The sequence below is a fragment of the Aythya fuligula genome, chromosome 11 (genome assembly GCF_009819795.1).
Source record: "Aythya fuligula isolate bAytFul2 chromosome 11, bAytFul2.pri, whole genome shotgun sequence".
NCBI classification, from domain to species: Eukaryota; Metazoa; Chordata; class Aves; order Anseriformes; family Anatidae; genus Aythya; species Aythya fuligula.
Genome location: NC_045569.1, coordinates 18,346,913 through 18,367,596, shown reverse-complemented (window position 1 = coordinate 18,367,596; position 20,684 = coordinate 18,346,913). Strand labels below are relative to the sequence as shown.

Here is a 20,684-nt window from a genome sequence, read left to right as displayed (position 1 = left end):
GCCCCTTTTCCCCCACACTATTAAATTTAGTCTTTCTTTGTGCTGTTATTTTGGCAGAGGACTTCGGAAGGTGGGAGAAAGGCTCTACTAAATACTCACGTAAATCCACGACCCCCAGTCAAACCCTTTTGTTTGAGGGAAGAGCCGAGGCACCAGCTTTGGTCCCTCAGCAAATGAAGACGGCTGGTGGTCTGGGTTTAAACACGACTGTGTGGGGCTCAGGCCAGATCTGGCAGCTCACAAATCAGATTCCTCTTGGCTGTAGGAGTGGAGGAGGATTGCCATGGGTGGGAGAGCTGTGGGGAAGCTGCTGTGCCAGCCTGGGCTCTGGCCTCAGAGGGAGGTGCTGAAGGCACTGGCTCGCTGCAGGTCAGGGGAGAAATTGAGTTTCTGAGGTTTTGCTTTACCCTTACCCATGTTATGCCACAATTGACATAACGCAAGACAGTCCCAAATGGAGATTTTGTCTTATTTGCATGGGTTCTGAGCCAGTCCTTTGGCTTTGGTAACTTATTTCTTGTTAGAGCACAGACCAAGCCTTAAAAGGGACTGGAAAATGCAGAGCTTTTAAATCTCACCTGATCTCATGTTAAAAAAAGTGAATTTGCAACACGGGTCCTGGCTTTGCTCAGATTTTGTCTGCTGGGAACTGGTTGGATCCCCAGTTTCAATCTTGCTGCTGGTGGCTGGTAATGTCTTCCCAGTGCTGCCACGCTGGGGAGACAAGTTTCCTCGTGGTTCTTGGTGCTTTGGGCTGCCACAATGCCTGGAAGAGAGAAAATGGGGTTAACCTGCCCATCACAGCATGCAGCCAAGTATCTGGTAACGTGATTTATACGCTACAATCACTGCTCATGCAAGGCAACACAAGAAATCCTGAACAGAACTGGAAAACAAAACCTCTTCCACAGAAATGGAAAAGGTAAAACTGACAAGCAAGGGGCTGTCAGTGTGGGCTGCAACAGCACTTCTTAGCCTGAAGTCTCCAGACCATCACCCTTTCTGAACAGGCAAAGGCATGCTCTTGAATGTCTGAGGTCCTACCTGGTGCTCTCTGTAGCAGATGGGGCACCAGCCATAAGGCTATGAGAGATCTGTGCGAGTTGGGAAAAGAGGCAGGTTTGGTTCAAGGAAGAGGGAGGCCAAACCCTCATGATGGCGTGTGCTTTGTTTCCTCTTTCTGTTTGTCTTGCTGCAGTCTGGTTCTACCCCAGTGAAAGGAGGGGACCACGCCGGGTGAAATTTCTTGAGTGGAAATCTTTGACGATGCTGCTGAAATAATTCTAAATTGAAGTTTCTTTGTTCTTCCCTCCATTTTGTGTTAACCTGGTTGTCTGCAAAGCTTCTTGCCAGCCTTTTTCTTGGTTTCAAATGGCCCTTTTCTTAGCACTACCCCAGCTGCCTGCCTGCAGGGATGAGTATCCAAATCTGGTTCCCTTTGCTTGCATCTCAGAGCCATTACCCCTGTCAGTACAACTTTGGACAATCCTTGTGTAAGTGCTGTGCTGAGATCTGCCAGAGTCATTCGCACTCTTTTATGGGTCTTCCTTTGAATTCTTCAACGATTTCAGTAAAAAAAAAAAAAAAAAGAGTTGCAGATTTCTGCACGAGTTTAAAATCCAAGACGCTGCTCTGCTTGGCCGCAGCAGTTTAAAGCTGCAAACGCGTTGGGTCCTTACTGCTGTCTATAACCCAGCCATGCCGGCAGCACAGGACCTGATCCAGAGCCCACCAAATGCAGTGGAAATCTTTTTTCCTGGTGGAAATCACCTCCTGCTTTCCACAGCCCCCGGGCCAGGCTGGCTTCTGATCTCCACGAAGCTGAGGACACGCAGGGCTTGGCCAAGCCATAAGGTAAGGAGGAGCTCTTGGGGCTGTAGGGTCTTGGTGAGGATGGAAGCTTGTGCATGGTGAGGATGTGAGTGTGCAAGGATGTATGTGTGTGAGGACGTGTGTGTGAGGATGTGCGTGTCACACACCTGGAGCAGTGAGAGGAATGGGAGCTGGAAGCTGAATTCCTCCTTATCCTCTCCCAAAGCATCCTCTTGACCAGCACCAACAGCCTGTCCTGCCTGCTTTAAATCCCTCTCTTCTTCATCACTTTAAAGACCAGTCTTTGGATCTCAAGAGATTTATGCACTTGGTTTTTGCCTTTTTTTTTTTTTTTTTTTTTTTTTCTTCTTCCAGCATAGCAAGTACTTGGGGGAGTATACAAGATTGTCTAACATCTTCGTGCACCCAGATATTCCCAACCTCAATTTTCCTGCTCTTTTGCGAAATAATGGAGGGGATATCTTTTGAGAAATAATGGAGGGGATCAAGCCTTGAGATGCTGCTGGTGGAGAAGGCTACAGGGAATGATGGAACGGATGGATTTATCATGAGAACTCATCAAACTTCTCATCAAACATCTTTCAGCAGTAGCAAAAGGTGCTGTGGCAGAGCTCTGCGGCCAGCTGGGCCGTGCCAGAGGCTTTGTGCCCCTCAGCGAACACCCACCCCTGGCTCAGGGGCTGCTGAGGGCCCTAAGATGGCCCCGGGCCAGCCCTAAAACGGCCCCAAGATGGCGCCCCAGCCCCTGAGGGGCAGCGAAGGGCGCCCCCCGCCGGCCGCCCCCACCCACGTGCCACCTCCCCCCTCCGCGCCCGCCTCCTTCGCAGACAACCAATCAGCGAGCGGTGGGCGGGGAGAATCGGACTTCTCAACCAATGGCGGCGCGGGGCCGCGGGCGGGGGGCGTGGCCGGGCGCCCAGCACGCCGCGGCTGCCGGCGGCGCCGCGTACTGCTGCCGAGGGCGGGCAGCGCGCACACGGCTCCGCTCCGCGCCCCGCCGCTGCCGGAAAATGTTCGACGGCTGCCTCCTGCCCCTCGTCTTCCCCTGCCTGCTGCTGCTGGGCGGGACGGACGCCGCCACAGGTAGCGCTGCGCTCCCCCGGCGGTGGCGGCGGTGCCGGTGCGGACCGCAGGGCACGGCTCCGTGCGGCTCCGTGGTCCCCGTTCCGCTGTTTGCCCGCCCGCTGCCGCGGGGCTCCGTGCGGGGACGCTGCTGGCTGGGCTCGGCTGCGGCTCGCGCTGCTTTTCCCCCCTTCTCCCTGCAGCTTTTTATTGGGGCTGGTGAAACGCGATGCTCGCGGCTCCGCTCTCTTTATTTATTTATTTATTTTTATTTCATATATATATTTTTTTTTATAACGAGTGGCTTCAGCCTGCGCTTCGCTCCTCTCCTCCCCGCGCGGCTTTGCCTCTCTCATCCGTGTGTGCACGGCGAGCGCAATAAATCCCCTTTTTCCCCCACCGCTGGCTCCATTGTCTCCGCTGCCTGCTCGCAGCTTCCAGCGCACGGAGCCGCCGAGCTGCAACCCGAGCTCGGGGCTGGCCCCGCGGGGAGGGACGGGGGGGAAACGGCACGGGACCGGCCCCGGCTGGGGGAAAGGCTGCGAGCCCCCGGTCCTCCCCGTCGTGCCTGTGGTGGTGGTTGGGGTTGGGGGGGGGGGGGCTACGTGCTCCTGAGCCCCTCTCCCCTTCTCGCCTGCAGCTGGCGGCGCGGAGCTGGAAGTGGTGATCCCGGAGCGAGTGGCGCTGGAGAAGATCCACCTGCTGCCGCCCGCCGGCCGAGGGGATCGCGGCGGCGGCGGCCCCCGGCGCCGCCGGGCGCTGCGGAGGGCGGCGGAGGCTCTGCTGCTGCTTCGCCTGCCCGCCGGAGGCAGCGAGCTCTACCTGCAGCTCCGCCGCGACCTCCGCTTCCTCGCCCGGGACTTCGTGGTGGAGCAGCGGCGCGGGGAAGGGCGGCGGGCGGCCGGCCCTCGGCGGCCGTCGGAGGAGCGGCTCTGCTTCTACACGGGACACGTGCTGAACCGCAGCGACTCCTTCGCCTCCCTCAGCACCTGCGCCGGGCTGGTACTGGCAGCGCGCCCCGATGGGTGTCTCCCCCTCACCCCCGCGTCCCCTCGGGCTCACGGTGCTGTGGGGAGCTTCCCCGCTGTCCCCTGCCTCAGGGGGTGCCGCTCAGCTCCCGGCTTCGTGCTAGGGGAGATGCCCCACGGAGGCAAAAAGAGGCTATGGGGTTGTGCAGGCGCCTCAGTGCCTCCCCTCAGCATTTCACTTCAGCACCTCACCTCAGCGCCTCCCCTCAGCACCTTGCCTCAGTATTTCACCTCAGTACTTCCCCTCAGCACCTCGTCTCAGTGCCTCTCCTCAACATTTCCCCTCAGCACCTCCCCTCAGCCCCCTGTCCCACGCTGTGTCTCCAGTGTCCCCCCCATGAGGGCTTTCTGTCAGCCCCTGGGAGCTGCCCCTGTACCTCAGTGTCTGAGGGGCCAAGGCTCGCCCCCACAGCGGGCACTCATCTGTAGGGCTTGGAGAGCGCCACTGGGGCTGGTGAGTGCTCCTGTGGTGGTGCTGCCCGCCATTTGGGTGGTTGGTGGGCTCTGCCTGCCCTGGTCCCCTTTCCAGCAGGTGTAGGGGACACCATGGTACAGCCTGGGACAGCGGCGCCTCAGCAGGGCACTGCTCCTTCAGCCTGCCCCTGCCACTTGGTGCTGGTGCGTGAGGGACTTGTGTGGGGACGCCTGTGGCACTGATGGGAGCCCAGGACCAGCCCTTTCAGGGTGTGTTTCCCAGCCAGGTGTCTGGGTTTCTCTATGTAGTGTTTTCAGGTGGCCCCACAGGGGCTGGGATCTGTGAGTATATTGGTGAGAAGAGGTGAGATTACATGGGACGGCCTGCGTGATTCTCAGTGGAGGTTTAGAAGGTCAAGACAAGGGAAAGCTTGTAATAATTGCTGAAAGTGCTTCAGAAAGTCACTGGGGCATTAAGCGTGACTCCCGGTTAGTAGTCCTGGGACGCGTGCCTAACTTCTTGGTGCAGGACTGTTGAGGGATATTTCACCTTAAACTCTTTGCCGTGTTAAACACTCCGTGTGCTCTGCACTTTGGGCTTCCAGCCCTCCTTCCTGAACCATATGAGGGCGCTGTGCCTCAGGTTTAAAAAAAAACACACCACAAAGTGGCTTCAAGATGCTGAGGATTTGAGTGGCACTGTAAACCGAGCTGTGTGCCACCGAGGGCTTGCTGAGTTTTAAGTCGATACCTGTTTCAAGCTTTCAGTCACTAACAGCTCTGTGCTTTTGTCACCAGGCACGTTTCGGTGTTCCCATTCATGAAGTGCTGGGCTTCCAATGCTACCAACTCCAGCAGAGCTAAAAAGCACACAAGACAGAGAAGGAATGTTTTAAAGAAAGAAGAATGTAGTTGTAGGCACGGTATTAACTGCCGGAGATCAGGGAATGGAGGAGGGGGAGAGAAAAAGATTGGCGATGCTCCCAGTAGAAAAGTTGGAAAAGAGACAAGACTAGTTAGCCTTTGTTCATTACTCTGCAAATATGAGCCGCAATATTGCAGGATCTGTTTATGTCATGAATTCTGAGCAATGACTAAATTGACATAACTGAGCTAGCTGGCATAATTTGGGACGAAAAAGTGACTTCTGTCAAAGCTGCTGGTTTGTGGCACTTTGGGGGACCAAAATCAATACTGCCACATGTGTCAGTGGCGGTGTTGGTAAAGCTCTGCTCAGTTTGCCTGTGAGTCTGGTCCTGGGAGTGCTGAGAGTGGTGTGGGCAGATGTGTTGAGAGAGATGAGTTTCTGCATGTTAGGAGACTTCTTTCCTTTTAGAGGAATCCATTCATTTACTTTTCATTCAGATAATCACCGGGAATGGGGAAAGGGCTCAAAGCAGAGGCATGGTACGTAAGAGTGAGTGAGGCTTATAACACCTTCATGAATGAAAAATAGAGAGCAGAAAGCTGAGTGTCTCTAGGCTGAACCCAAACTTCAGATAAGCCTCATTCTATCAAAATGGGTTCACTAAGTTGACCCACGTCACCAGGTAGACTATATTCCGGCTAAATTGACCTTTTGGCTTCTTAAGCCTATTTGTAAACATGAAGCACAGCAGATTTTAGCCTCCTGTCACAGTGTTTACTCAGCCTTTTGCAGTGGCTGCGCTAAATCCACATACCTGCGATGAAAGCTATGCGATTTAGTGGGAAGATGCTTCCAGGGATCAGAGGAATGAAGAGTTCGCCTCGGATTATCTAGGAGTGCCTTGAATCTAGAGCAGAACTGAAGTCAGGTGACTTCAGAGCCCAAATTGTTTGTCTTCTGGTTGGCAATTACAATACCCAAACCATTGCTGCAGCACTCTTTGTGTTTTCCAGTTGCTTCCTTAGATGCTGTTGGCAGCAGAAAGCATAGAGCTTTGCCCTCAGCAGCAGCACAGCTTCACAGGTGGGAAAACAGTCAAGGTTTGTGTGCTGGGCTAAAAGGAGGAGCTTGGTTGTGGAAACCTTGCTGCCTGTGTATCCTGTTGGTCGTGTCTTGAGCAATGCTAGCGCTGCAGTGGGATGTTTCCTGAAAAATTCACTGTGGGAGTGCTAATGGGGCTGGAAACGGATGCTCGAGGCATCTCGTTGAGAAAAGCTGGTTGATCAGAGGTAACGATACTGGATCCTGATCTCCACCTGGCTCAGACTTTGTTGTAATTGTATTCCTCAACCATGCCATAAATCACACAGAAAGTGATGTACAATGACCGAGGCAGGTGGAGTTCTAAGGAAAACAAAATCCCTGATGCAGTGGCATGAAAACTGAGCCAACACCGGACTGAGCAATTGCTTCCTGGTGGTTTTATCAGGTTCCCAGCGTGACATCTGAAGGTTACGTTTTGTTTTTTAAACTCTGCTTGCAGATGCTGCTGTTAACCGCTGTCGTCTGGTGTAGTTTCCTGCCGCAGCTTGCAATTGCATCGAGCAGGGTGGCTTGTAGCTGTACCAGGCCGTGATGTGTTTAGTGATGGTTTACCTAAGGTCCTGTCTACGTGGTTAAAAGTACCACTTGTGAGGACACTGCAGCTTTCCCATCCTCCTTGACAACCTGGGAATTGCCGCGTAGATGAGAGTTACCGAGTTCCCCAAAAGCGCTACTGCCTTCAACTTGGCAGCACTGCACCTTGTCTGGGGAATTCAGTTGTGTAAACACTTGGCTTCTGACCACACCGCAGGACTGAGCTCACCTTTCCTGGTGTTGCAGGGACACGGGCAGGAGCACAGTTCTGCAGCTCGTTTGACCGATGCTACAAGACAGTGTGCAGCACAGGAGATCGCCGCTTTTTTGGGAAGTTCCAGCTCTGTAAGGCCATGACGTGGGTTGTCTGGAGGTGAATTGTGTAGGGGATTAAGGCTTCTGCTTCCAGCCATCCGAGGTCAGGTCGTAGATGAGGTATGGCTCTTCCCAGTGTGGAAATTCCAGTTTGCTTGAGACTTCGCAGAACTGCTTTCAGGTGAAATTTCAGTGATGTTTTGCGTGTTGCTGTCTGTGTGCTGCCCTTACCCTCTCTAGCAAAGTTTGGCAGGGCAGCGTTACGTTTTGCAGCACTTCTTTGACTGAAGTGCAGGGAGCAGAGCAGAGGAGGCCCTTTCAGCACGATCTACTTGTGCTGTGACTGCAGTGGTGCTTTCTTTGAGTCCTGCTGTGACTTGACTTGTCTTGTGGACCAAGAGAGAGGAAACAGGCAGGGTCATTTGGCCTCTGGGGAGGCTTCTTCCCCAGCTGCACGGTGCTGCTTCATGCTGCCTCCAAAATGTGGGATTCCCAAAGACTTTGATGTATTTCATTTTTTATTTTTTTTTATACTTCTTGCTAGAGTCATTTGGACATGCTGATGTGCAGTCTGTTGGACTGCGGTGTCAGTGCATTGCAGCTGGTGTAGGCTATTCTTGTGTTATACCTAAAGTTTTGAAAAAGTTAAAGTTTTCAGAGGGCGATGGGTACATCCAAATGAGCGTTAGGTTTTGATTTAAACAGACTTCAGGTTCATCTCTAGGAGCCTTGTGTAGTCTTGTCTGATCAACACCGAGAAGAAAAGGAGTTATTTACTTCCAAGCGTGTATGGTGACCTTTGGCAAACCTCATGCAGCTCCCAGTGGACAAATTTCCAACCTCTTGAGATATTTCTGAACAGTGACTCTTCATTTGCATCCCCTGCACCTCCCAGTTTGGCACCATCCGCAGACTTCCTGAGGGTGTAGCTGTTGGTAAGTTTGGGAAGTGTGGGCAAAGAGAGCTGACAGAGCGTCCCTCTGGACCTTGCTGTGTCAGCCAGCTGTTCCCTTTTTTCAGGAAGGTTGGGCAGAGATTCTGGAGGTGATGAGGCGAAATGGTTATCATAGGGTCGTGATGGTCGTTTGGGTACTAAACAGGGTTAAATGCAAAACGTGCATTTGCCAGTTAGCTGGAAGAAGATGGGTGCTTCAAGTAAGTGCCTCCCTGATGCTTTGTCCTGTTTCTTAGCTAGCCTAGGTTGGTGAATTGTCCCTTTGGATGTGTTTGCCTTTCTTCACTGACTGCTGGGGAGATGATGCCTGGTTTAAGGCAGATGTCTGAAGCTCAGTGAACCCAATCCCTGTCCAGTGGTAGCAGGTGCTTCGTGTGTGCAACAGGGCAGTGCTGCCCTTCAGGTGACTGCAAGAGCCTCTGCTGGGATGGAAAGCAAGGGCAGTGCAGGCATGCTAGGATTATAAGAAGATACGATTTCCCCTCAGGAAACCTTCAGCTCTGTCAAATCCTCTCGTCCAGGAGACGAGCTGCTTGGCATTCATCCATATCTGGTCCATAAGCCATGAAGTTAAACCTCTCAAAATTGCTGTGCTGGGTTTCTTTGTGCTGGGATTTTCTTTCTCCCTCCACAGTGAACAAAAGGGAGTTTCCTCACTCAGTAGTCTCAGAGGCAGGGGCAGGTCGAGGTGGAGGTGCAGGCAGATACTTGCGGGTATGTCCAGCTGAAATGATGCTGGAGCAAGGCCTGGCTTAAAGCTTTTGTTTTAAATTCGCTTGATTTGCACTTGTAAATAATAATTGACTTAAAGCTGAGGCATAGCTGAGAAGGACAGGTCTAAAAGCCACATGAAGTTTATTAAATCCAATCTGTGTAGGTTTTTTTCCTTCATTTTAGGTATTGACTTCATGTTAACTTTGAGGAAATGGTTAAATTAAGATTTACATGTAACACTTGAGAAATTGAGAAGGGGATGGGATTTTTCAGATGGTTATAACTGTTCTCTTTTCTGCGTGTTCATATGTTTGTAACTAATGAACACTTAGGAGAGAAAGAAAAATCTGTTAAAGATCCGGCATTGCACGGATCTTCAAAGATGTTGTGAAAATCAAAAGGGCTGGAAAAACGGTGTAACTGCTGGAGGCTGTTAACACGTGGGAAGGCACGGAGACCGCTGTGCGTGTGTGTGACCGACAAAGACTTCGGGTTCCTGTCCTGAGTTCGCCCTCAAGCTGCTGCATCTCCCCCGGCACTACTGGGGATGGGGTAGTGGAGCCAGGACGGTGTGGTTAAAAACACCGAGTGCCAGCCCTAGTGGTCCCTTTGCTGCTGTTGTGATTTTGGGGGGACGGGGTGAGGACCTGCCTCCTTCCCTGCTGTCTTTTATTTAGGCTGGGAAAAGGCGCAGTGACCGGGGAGATGTGTAGAGGAAGGCTGAGCCAGGGGTAGCAGGAGAATAGGTTGGAGAGGATGCAGCCACTGTCAAGCACTGCGGTCCTTGGGGCTGTACTGGGCAGCATATCTTATCCTTTTAATTGACTTGCTGGTTTGGTTGCCTGCCTTCTGAGGCTGAAATTATTCCGTCCTGTCCTATTAACTAAGCTGAGTGATTGTCAGCTATATGGTGCTGTCATGCTAGCTGTAAAATCCAGATTAGATTAATAATACAGATGATGATGAATTTAGAATCACAGAATCATTCAGGTTGGAAAAGAGCTTCAAGACCATCTGGTCCAACCACCCCGCTACCACCAATGTCACCACCAAACCATGTCCCCAAGCACCACGTCCAATCTTTCCTTGAACACCCCCAGGGACGGTGACTCCACCACCTCCCTGGGCAACCCCTCCCAACGCCTGACTGCTCCTTCTGAGCAGAAATGTCTCCTCATTTCCAACCTGAACCTCCCCTGGCACAACTTGAGGCCGTTCCCTCTGGTTCTATCACAGTTATCTGAGAAGAGGCTGACCCCCAGCTCCCCACACCTTCCTTTCAGGGAGTTGCAGGAGCAATAAAGTAAGAGGGAGAATAAGGTCTCCCCTGAGAGAGTGAGCTGAACTTCTAAACCCCTCTGAATTTTTGTGTTCTGATGACTCCTGTGTCTCAGGTGCTCTGGGATGGCCGGGCTGGGCAACCGCTGCCTGTTTTCCAGGACGCTGAGCAGCACTAGCATCCAGTGCAGTGCCTGGTCCTGCTCCTGTGTGCTCTCAGGACGAGAGGGAGTATGCCAGCTTTTGAGGTGCATCACCCCAGGCAAACACAGATTAGCAGCTCCAAAGCATTTCATTTAACTGGAATGATTTCCAGAGACATGGGAAAATAGCGCTGATAGTTACGTAGCTTTCTGTTGTTGTTCTTTATCTTCAAATCTGGCTCTTTGCAGTCCGTGAAGATCACACAGACTAGAGAAGAACTCGGAGCATTTGCAGTGTTGATGGCCGGTATCTGCTGCTGAGCCTAGCACAGCGTGTGGTGCTTGGAGTAGTCTGGAGTTGACAGAGGCAATACGAGGAATGCATTTCATATGGAAAAAGCAAAATAATGACCAGAGGATTCGGGTTACTAGGTCAAAACTTCTCATCTGGGCCAGCAGGTTTGAGGACTCTCTAGAACCCAACTGGCAAGGTTGGGGAGAATTGTAACTCCCAAGGAACACTTTACAGGCCCAATCCTGCAAATCTTTCCTGCCTGAAACTCTAGTTGGCTTGTCAGATTGAACTTGAGATTGCTTCTTAACCTATTCCAGGGTGAAGACGCATGGCTCTTTCCCTCCGTAGGTTTCACAATTCCAAAGCAAATGTGAACCATAAGTCCTTTCCAATGGTTTAAATTATTTTCACACTTGATGCCAGAAAAGTTGGGATATTGTCGGGTGGTGATGAAACTGACTTCTTCTTACATATTTTTGGCACCAACAAAAATGGTTGGCAGGTTTTCAGGAGCTCTGGTGTGGCTTTTAGTACCATGGCACCAGATTTACAACCCTTCTTCTAAATAATTAAAACCTATATTAAATACGGGGGCTGGGGCTACCTCCCAGCTGGAAGATTGGAACGAGGAGGGGAAGTAGCGGAGAGCATCGTAAAGGAGGCTGGAGGAATAAGGCACAGGAGTTTTCGCTGTCTGTGCAACAAGTCTGACAAAGCCCAACCTGTAATGTAAGTGAAGAGGAATTCCCTTTGGAAACTCCAGGGCAGAGTGGGTCTTGTAAATCAGTGTGTATTCTGTAGGGGCAAGGAAAAAAAAGTCTGTTTTTCTTCGTAAATGGGAGCCCTTCTGGCACATTTTAGGTAATCGGACCTCAGAAGAGGTCTCTCTTGTCTCTTTTGAGACACAGGACTAATTGTTATCAGCGCGCTTTGCAGCCCTGGCAAACAGAAACAGTGATTTCTTCAAGTGCTCTTTGAAAAGTAGTGACCCTTTGCGAGAGATCCTGCTTTTCCCCTGAATGCTGTTCGGTTTGTACGGCTGTCAGAAGATGAGAGCTCTCATTTCTCTCAGCAGAAATTCCTCTTGCTGGAAATACTAGGCCAAAGGGATTTCCTGGGTGTACGTGAGGACTGAATTTGGCAGGGAGGTGTGGAAATGTACAATTTACAGTACGTATGTAATGTATATTATAAATCATATTAGTACAGTCAGCTGTTGAATATATAGAATTTGCATGTACGTGCAGAGCATTTCTTTGGACGGCTGCCTGGCTGGCACAGAGCTCGGTGACGGCTGGGGGGGAGTCTAGTCTGCCTTTCTGTGTTTGGGATGGGTGTTAGAGTCAGGCAAGCTCCAGGAGCCCTCTGGAAGCCCCTTTACCCACCAGGTGTACCAGAGGCACAGTCGGATGCCTCCTGGCAGGCCACGTGAAGCCCTCCTTTGCTAGCAGAAGTTGGATCAGACCTAGAGAGTTCTTCCAAGGGACTGCGTTACAGAGAGCTGTATTTCAAGACTTTTCATTGCCATACAAATAACGTTGGATCAGTACAATGAAAAGGAAGTTTAAAAAAAAAAAATCACCCTCATTGTACATGTTCACTTTCTCCAGCGTGCTATAAGCTCGGCGTTGATTACTGAACCTAGAAGCTTTGTTAAGTTTTAAGGTGATATCTTTGCTTTCACTCTCTCCCTTCTATGCCAGAAAAGGAGTGGGAAAGGCATAAAAGACCCTTAAAAACTATCGGTTAGAGGCAGAGGAGGGCTCTCCAGGGGCAGAAGCTGCCTTCCAAAGATGTTCTTGCCAGCCCTGGTGTAAGGTCTGGAGCTGGTGCAAGAAAGGCAGGGTTTAGTGCTCTGACCTGTGCAGTCTACTGTTATTTAGACAGGGCCTTTGTCTTCCTCGTGTTACTTATTCCAGGAACGGTGGAAAAACCTTGTCACTGGGAAGGTACAACAGTCCATGCCCAGCTTGACCCCCGAAACTCAACCTATGGCTTGCAGGGAGAGCAGCAATTGTATATGGCCCCTACTGCAATCAGCAAAAGCTGTTTGGTCCCCGTACCAAAAAATGTGGGTGGGTCTGCAAGTCATGCTTGTGACTTCACTTCAACGCTTGTTGTCTGCAGGAATGACGTGTGTAGCTGGTCTGCTGTTTGCAGGCAGCCTTGTTCTGCTGAGATACTAAATGCCATTTGATAGCAATGCAATTCTAGCTGTCAGAAAGGTGTTTACGAAAGCATTTCTTTAATAGGGCTTGTTTGTTCTCATGTGAGCTGAGCATCTCGTAAGGCGTACGTATCTATGGCTCCAGACAGAGCGGTGTTCTAGCTGCAGGGAGAGGAAGAACTCAAAGGCAAGGCGTTGACAAGAACCCCTCCTCCTTTATTTTTATTTTTTGGACGTGTATAACACCTTGCATAATGATGTTTTTGAACAGTGCTCTGTAAAATAAAATATATATATATAAATGAGAAGCAGATGAAGATCTCTGTTCTGTACTATGCAGATTGAACATGACCATAATCACTCTTCCTCACACTGTAGATAATGATTGCAGGGAAATGGTCTAGCTTAAGACTGGGTTGATAAAATGGTAAGGATACCAAACTGTCTGATACCCTTTTTTTCCTTTTTTTTTTCTTTTGTGGACAGGTTGGCTATATTCAAATTGGATCAGAGCAAATGTTAATACAACCAGTGAATACATCAGAGACCTCATTTAGTGGAAAAGAACACTTCATCAGACATAGGCGCTCCACAAAACCAAGCCATCCCATGAAGTCGCACATTCCTGATGAGCACTGCAAGGTTGTAGCAGGTGAGCTTGAAGTGGCTCAAGAGAACAGCCATGAGTATGCAGTTGTAATTGTGACTGTGGTCCTGCCAGATATGTCTGTGTTTTGTAATTCAAGTGTTTGGGCAGCTGGAGGTGGTGAAAAATGGCATGTGCTAATGAATTCTTCTGCTACTTCAGGCAGAAAGAGCCACATCACAAGGACAGAAATAGTTAGGACACGTGCTATAACCTTCAATTTGGGAGGAGATAAACTTTGACTTCTGCTTTAACCATGCAACGTGATTGCTGCTCAGGAAGCTATTCACACCATTTTTTAGCAAAGACCCAAGTTTTGAAACTGAGGTCAATTGCAAGAGGTGCTCCTGTCTCATTTGGAGCAAATGAGTTTTATCTTTTCTGGAAATCCATCTGAGTGGGTTGCATACAGGGGGTATTTATTAGGAACTCTGCCAAATCTCTTCTTCAGGTTTCAGGGTGCCTTTATATTCTGTTTTTTCTTTTTTTTTTTCTTTATTTATTCCTCTGTTGCCCTATTGCCCCACCAATATTTCAGGTTCTGTCTTGTACTGGATGGGCTGGATACCATACAGAGGCAGCAGGTGAAGATGCCTACGCTATCCTTTACGTGGCTGTTAAAGGGACAAAATGGGAAGCAGAAATAGCAAGTGTAACGGGTACAGGACTGAGATTCACAAGTATGGGAACTGTACTTGGGAACAGAGTGATCAAGAACAACCCCTGTTTGTAGACCTACAGGGAAATGGCAGCACAAAAGGCTTCTTTCTTGGCAAAAGTGGTCAAAGTGGAGGTCTGAAGGAACTGGCTGGAATAGGCAGCCATGAGCAGAAGAAAGTTTGCGTGTATACTTTAAGTTTTTGTATTTAACCAAGCCTGTGTACCTCCAGAGATGACCTGTGCCTGCTCATTCACAAGGTTGCCTTCTAGCTGGTGTTGCTTGTCGGTAAGTCCTGTGGGCAGGGCCTTTATTTTCTCGTGTGGAGCTGAACTTTTGGTAGGTCAGCAGATATGTCGTGGACTGAGGAACTAAAACTCTCTTCTGGAAGCAAAGTGGTTGAATTTCATCATGTTTGTTGGGCTCAGAGCACATGTGCACATGCACGAACCTGCACACAGTACTGCTGTAGCTCAGCTCATGCCGAGGAGGTGGCAAGGTCCATGTAGTGAGTGTGGATCTGAGGCAGAGGGAAATTGATAGCCTGATGCAAAGCTTTCTTGAAGCTAAGGGTCTAGCTCTGTGACTGGATTTTTTCCTATTTGATGCTGATTGAGGGGCTAAACTAGGATGGAGTTGGGGACAGCATGTGCTTCTCTGGTTCTTGTGTGAGACCAAGATGGCTTTAGTCCTTCCCTCAGCAGTTAGGTGAGGAAAATCAGAAAATCTGGAACCGTGTGGTTTACAAACACGCACGCAGGAGTTTGCAAAAGAGCTGGGAACAGAGTTTGGCTGCCCTGGGTGCTGGTTCTTTGCCTTGCCCACGGGCTGGCTGTGCTAGAAGGGGAACAAAGCACCCGGCTGCAGCCCAGTGGGGAGTACTGCTTGCTTGTGCAAACAGCCACTGCTTCAAGTAGCTGTGTCATAAAATAATGAAATTGCTCATGGGCTTTGCCACTTAAAGGCAGACTCCTGAATGTTTTTCATTGTTGTGGGAAAGAAATGTAAGTCATGGCTGTTAATAGGCTTAGCACGTTAACGACCTAATTGACTCCTGTCTGGTTTGGATTAACTTTTGTGCACAAGGCATTTCGAAACAAAAAAAAATTAATCCTTTCTGACACACAAAAGGTCTATTCCCAATGAAATTGTGTGGAAATGGTGGCCCAGGGGCTTACTTACAGAGTTTTTCCTGGAAAAAGGTGACTCTACTGTGGTACTCTGCAACATCAGCAGAGCGAAGGACTGATTAGATTTGTACTAGAGAACCCTTCTCTCACTGGCTTGTAATTTGGCTCACCCAGGCTCAAACTTGTCAGAAAAGAATGGAAGTTGGAAATACATAGGAAGTATTCATGTCCTAGACATTTTAGATGCACATCCTTTATTATTGAAGATCATAATGTCTGTGCAAATACAACAGAAAAAAAAAAAGCCACAGAGTTGCCACATTCATTTTCCAGTCCTTAGGTGTTTTTCCTTGATTTTTCAAAACAGATGAGAATCACCTTGGAAGTTTTTCTTTTTGAAATTTTGCCATTCTGCAGTATGTGACATGATGCTGGCTTATTTGCGATTCAAACAAAATGCAAAGCATCAGAAGCTGCTCTTTAAATATGAGGTATTGATCGTGTCCCAGGAATTTAAATAGCTAGCGGAGTTCAGTGGCAAACTTAGTGTCAGCAGTGCCCTGTGATATCTGAGCTTAGTTGACTTAAAAAAAAAAAAAAATATATATATATTAAAGATGCCTGGTGTACAGTGACTTGTATGAGTATTTGTAGGGGCAGGGGGAGGAAAGCAGTTTAAGAAAGCAAAATGAGCTTAATCAGGTAGTGCCATGTGCCAGCACTGCTGGGTGGATGCAGAGCACAGCTTTCCAGCAGCATTCTCCTTGTGGTGCTTTCCTTGTAGATCCCAGCCCTGGGAGAGGGAAGCTGAACTGAACAGTTCTTTGGGGCCATGTAGTGCTAGCAGTCTGTTTTGATAAGTGGTTGTTAAAATCTCTAAAACAACTCCTTTAGCTTAAGTAGTTTAATGTCCTACAGCAGCAGAAATTTTTAGAGCTGTGGGAGAGCTTTGTGGGAGCCAAACGTCTCCTGGAATAATCTGTACGGGAGGATTAATCTGGCTGCAGGCAGGAGTGGGAAAGCACTTAAGGTTTTACGTGAGTGGATCTTTGAGATCTGAAGCTGAAAGTGCCTATGAAAGGGTTAAAACATCCCAGGTCTGTTGGTTCAGGACTGATATTTTAATTCCTTTGTTTAAATTCTGAAGTGCTCCAGCGGCAAAGGACGGATCTAGTCATCACGGGCCAGGTGCTATTGTTAGTCATATGATACGTGTATCTGTAGGATTTTTATCACCTGTCATCCAGCAGGAGAAAGAGTTCAAGTCACAATGCACGTTTCTGCTCAGGCACGAACATGAGCCCCTGTGAGGCAAACAGAAAACCCATTAAAAGGTTTCCAGGTGCATGTGCTGTGAGGGGGAAGGAAGGGAAGGTTGGGTTTCATTTGCTCTGAAGCACGGCGTCATTAAAAACATGGGAAATAGCTTCACACCAGCGATGTGAAACATCTCTTTGGTTCTCATCTCTAGAACGTGGGCCGAATCTGGGGTACAAATCTGTTGTCACACTGTTCTGATTTTAAAGAACAAGCTTGGCAACATTTTTGTCAAAGGTCTTGAGGTCTTGTAGTAGGGGGTCTTTCTGGAGAGAGGATGGAGTCACAGAGTTTTGTCTGTGGGTTTTAATACCTATAGATAAGGATTTCTCTACAGGTGAGCCAAGCGAGGAGAGAAGGAGGTCACTGTTTTAATGCATCGTACATGATTGTTGCCGTGCCCTCAGGCTCGGCCTGGACCTCCATGCGTAAAGTTCTCAACTTATTCCTGGGGCCCAGAAGTAGCTGCAGGGCATTTTTGTCTTTCAGCAGCATCTGCCCTTCCCCCTAAACTCGGATGTCATAGAAAGAGTCCTTGGCAGTGAAGGAATCGGTAGACCAGGGAGAGGACTAGTGGGAAACTGTACAATCTCCTTTGTTAACCCCCCCTAAAACTTAGAGTTGGGGCTGGGAAATACCTGAGATAGGGCTTTTTGCATTGCCTTGTCTCTCTGCAACCATACAGGATAAACAATAAAGTTGTTTCCACGCAACGATATCCACCACCTCAGCTGCAATAAATGGATATGGCTGTGGTAACTGATGGAACAAGGGTAGTTTAACATTCACTGATATCTCAGGATCCCAGAATGGTTGAGGTTGGGAGGCACCTCTGGGTCCATCTGCTCCAAACCCCTACCCAAGCCTGCACCTGATGCAGGTTGCCCAGGACCCTGTCCAGGCAGCTTGTGAGGGAAACTCGCAACCTCTTCCAATCTGGTCATATATTTTGCACGTTTCCTGTGCCATCAAAGTCTTAAGATGGGAAAAGTTTTCTGTTATTTTTTCCCTAACTTTTCTTTCTGAGAGAAAATACCAGCGTTAAAGACAGAGTCAAACCATGTTGTGAAAGCTTAGGATTCTCTGCTAACCATGTCATAAAATTTTCTGTTTCTTTGGGAAAAGTAAGTTCTGTTGTAACTTTTCCAGAGGTCTCCAGTGATGTATTAAAGTCCCCTTGCATAGAAGGGATTTGATATAAAATGCAGCCCACAAGTATGGGAGTGAGCAGCTTGTCTTTGGAGGGAAGGTTGTTATTTCATGTTTATGATGCAGGCCTCATAAATTACTCTTCAATGCAAGCTTGTTTTAAACCCCCCCTTGTCATCTTGAATGAAACAGTTTTCACTTAATGCAAATGTGCTGCGTGGACAGAAGTAAGAGGGAAAAAAACACAAGAGGGTCAACATTTTAATTCACAAAATAGCAATGCATGGCTTCTTTGTCTAGTTAGTTTGCCACCTGTTTTAACAATTGATCAAAGCTGGTAATAATTTAAATAAGTGCTAGTATGCAGGTATCAAATGTAGGGAACGCTTTCCCTGAACAGGTATAAATCCCAAACACATGTTCCTGCTATGTTGCATTTCCCCATCTTTAATCATTGTCTCTTAGATGTGTTTTCTCTGCAGGTTTGACTTGGCCTGAAACAGCAGCTGTTATGGCCAAAAAGCATGTGCACTAAAAATAGAGAGATGTAATGCAACCTGTATTAGTCCATATTAGGAAGCATCTGTTGGAGAATTAAAGCAAGGATTTCAGCATGGGCTATGTAGAAGATGTAATGTGATTAAGTGTTTGCAAGTATGGAAGTATTCCCTGTATCAGAAATTAGGTCTTTCAGCACTTTACCCATGGGAGTATGTTTTGTGTGGATAAATCCTGTGGTTTCTCCAGGTCCCTGGTCTTCCAAACAGAGAGTCTGGATTTTCCCTGCAAGCGTGATTGTTTCCTTATGGCTGACAAACAGCAGCCCTTTGGAGCAGCCTGCCATTCTGAAGTGTCCTTTTCCATCACATGTGGCGAGCAAAGTTTTATTGCTGGTTTGTTCTGGATGAAGCCCTGAGCATGAGGGCAGCACGGGTAATACGGAGCAGGAGGGACTTCAGTGTCTTCTTTCTCTACTGCCAAGGTGCAAAAAAGACATCAAAAAAAAGAGACATGCAAATATTTGTAGTTTGTGGATTTCTTCCCATTCCAGAGCAGCTGCAGACAGTAGAACTGTACTGCTCCTTCACTTGGTTCTTGATAAAAGTTAATGCTCGTTTCCACTGGAACTTAATGAAATCTGAACTGACAGGTGCTAATGAGCTAGTGTCTGGTGTCCACCGTCCTTCTCTCGGGATGTTCATGGCTATTCCAGTGGTCATTCTGGCTAGGAAGGCGGACAGGTGGCTCCAGGCAGACTAAGATACATTACTTACCTTTTAGCTGTCTTCATTTTTTCCATATTGTCATAAATCATAGCTCAGGTTTAGAGCCGTGAGTTGGGAGTTGGGATTCTCCTGGCTTTGCTTCCTAGTGTTTGACTTGTGACCTTTAGCAGATCACTTGGGATCTTCAGTGTGAAAACTGCCATGTGTTGAGCACCTACGTGTTTGTATGGCCAAGATGGGAACACTTTTGGCAGGTTTTGTCCCTGTTCAAAAGCTCTAAGCTTCCTTGGGGTAGTTCATGAATCATCATCCATATACGTCCCACTCTGAGCATCCATGACTGAAGGCACTGAAAGTTTAAGGTTGCTGGGACCTCTAATTCTTAAACAGTTTCTTAATTTACAGATTAGGCCTAGTAACAGAGCTGGCAGTGGTACTGTAAGGCTTTGGCTCTGAGAAGTTGCTCCATAAACTGGTGGTTTCTTTCTGTGATCTGCTCCCTGTGTAGTTTGACATACATGTATACATAATGGATTAGAAATAACTACTGCACTTTTTTTACCTCAGTTTGACCCACGGAACCAACACAGTTATGGGAGATGAAGTGAATTCTTTACTGGATTTTGCAAATCACCAGAAACAAATTGCCTGGCTTCCAAGGAGGTCTGTGCTACCTCTCTGAAGGTGTAGGTGTAGTGGTGAGGCCAGACTGTAAGTGGGGAACTCCTGGTTTGGTAAAGTCTCCGTGGGTTCTTCCAACCTCAGCAGAAGTGGTTGGCATTGGCTGCCAGAGCTCAGGATGGGCTGGTATGGCTGGAAGTTGTGAAAACATTCTTTGCAAACCAAGCACGTTTGCTAAAGACTCATTAAAACAAAATAAACCTGGAGGCCAACGATGCCATTTTTCACAGCAAAGCTGCAGCCAAGTGTTTCGTAGTCTCTAAAGCCCTGGAATGGATTAGGATTGTGCGTTATGATTGGTCTCAGATCTGCTACGTTTAAGTGATCAGAACTGAGGACTCTGAGTTCAGTCCTACATACATCACTCCTTGTCACTTGGATCTTAATTGTATTTGTGTTACAGGATCTTCCCCATGGCCCCAGGCAAGTTGGGACCTTTGTGTCAGTCACAAGCAAAGGAAATCAGTTCTGCTTCAGAGAATTTACAACTAGTAACACAGCAGATCAAATAGGAAGAGAAACCAAGGCACAGAGGCTAAGAGGGAGTGACAGAGCAGGTATTTCCATTCCCACTTCAATGGTCCTAGGATGAGACAGTGCTCATTGTGCCTGCTTTGTGTAACAGTAAATTATCTTCTGTCTGACATGAGTGAGTCCTTGTGTCTAGTTGAGTGGAAAGCCTACAGTGAGGGTGTGCTTTTAAAAGGAGATGAGTGCATGTAGTTGAGGAGGTGGCAATCTCAGAAACCCTGCTGACAAATTGATCCAGTGAGCTGGTGGAGGTCATAGGGCTGTCCTGTGCTGTAGTACAGGGCTGTCAAGGAAGCAACTGTGTGGAGCTTGGCCCTTGCAGCTGAAGTGTGATTTCTTTTTTTTTTTTTTTTTTTTTTTTTTCCCTTCAGGAGATCAGTTTTGAAAAGAACCTCTCTGTTGTTGTATGGATGAAAACTGCAGCTGCAAGGTAACCAATGCACAGAGCCCCCAGGAGCCAGTGGAGGAATGTTTGTGGTGGTGCTATGAGTTTTGAATTGACCCCCTCATGGGCTGGGAAGCCCATGGTGGTCTCGCAGCTCTGAGCTCTCCTGTGATCTGAGGTTGCTCCTTTAGCGTAGGCTGGGTTAGCGCATATCTTTTGTTGGGCTGACTTCTGCAGCAAATGTTTTGCCA

General features: G+C 48.5%; 1 protein-coding gene across 1 annotated transcript in view; it reads left to right on the top strand.

Moving 5' to 3' along the window:
* Positions 1-2,843: 2,843 nt before the first annotated feature.
* Positions 2,844-20,684, top strand: part of ADAMTS17 (ADAM metallopeptidase with thrombospondin type 1 motif 17) — a 172,061-nt gene continuing 154,220 nt past the window's right edge. The window contains exons 1-3 of the mRNA XM_032194627.1: positions 2,844-2,916; positions 3,536-3,897; positions 13,197-13,362. Of these exons, the coding sequence (XP_032050518.1) occupies positions 2,844-2,916; positions 3,536-3,897; positions 13,197-13,362 (601 nt within the window). The remainder of the gene's footprint in view (positions 2,917-3,535; positions 3,898-13,196; positions 13,363-20,684) is intronic.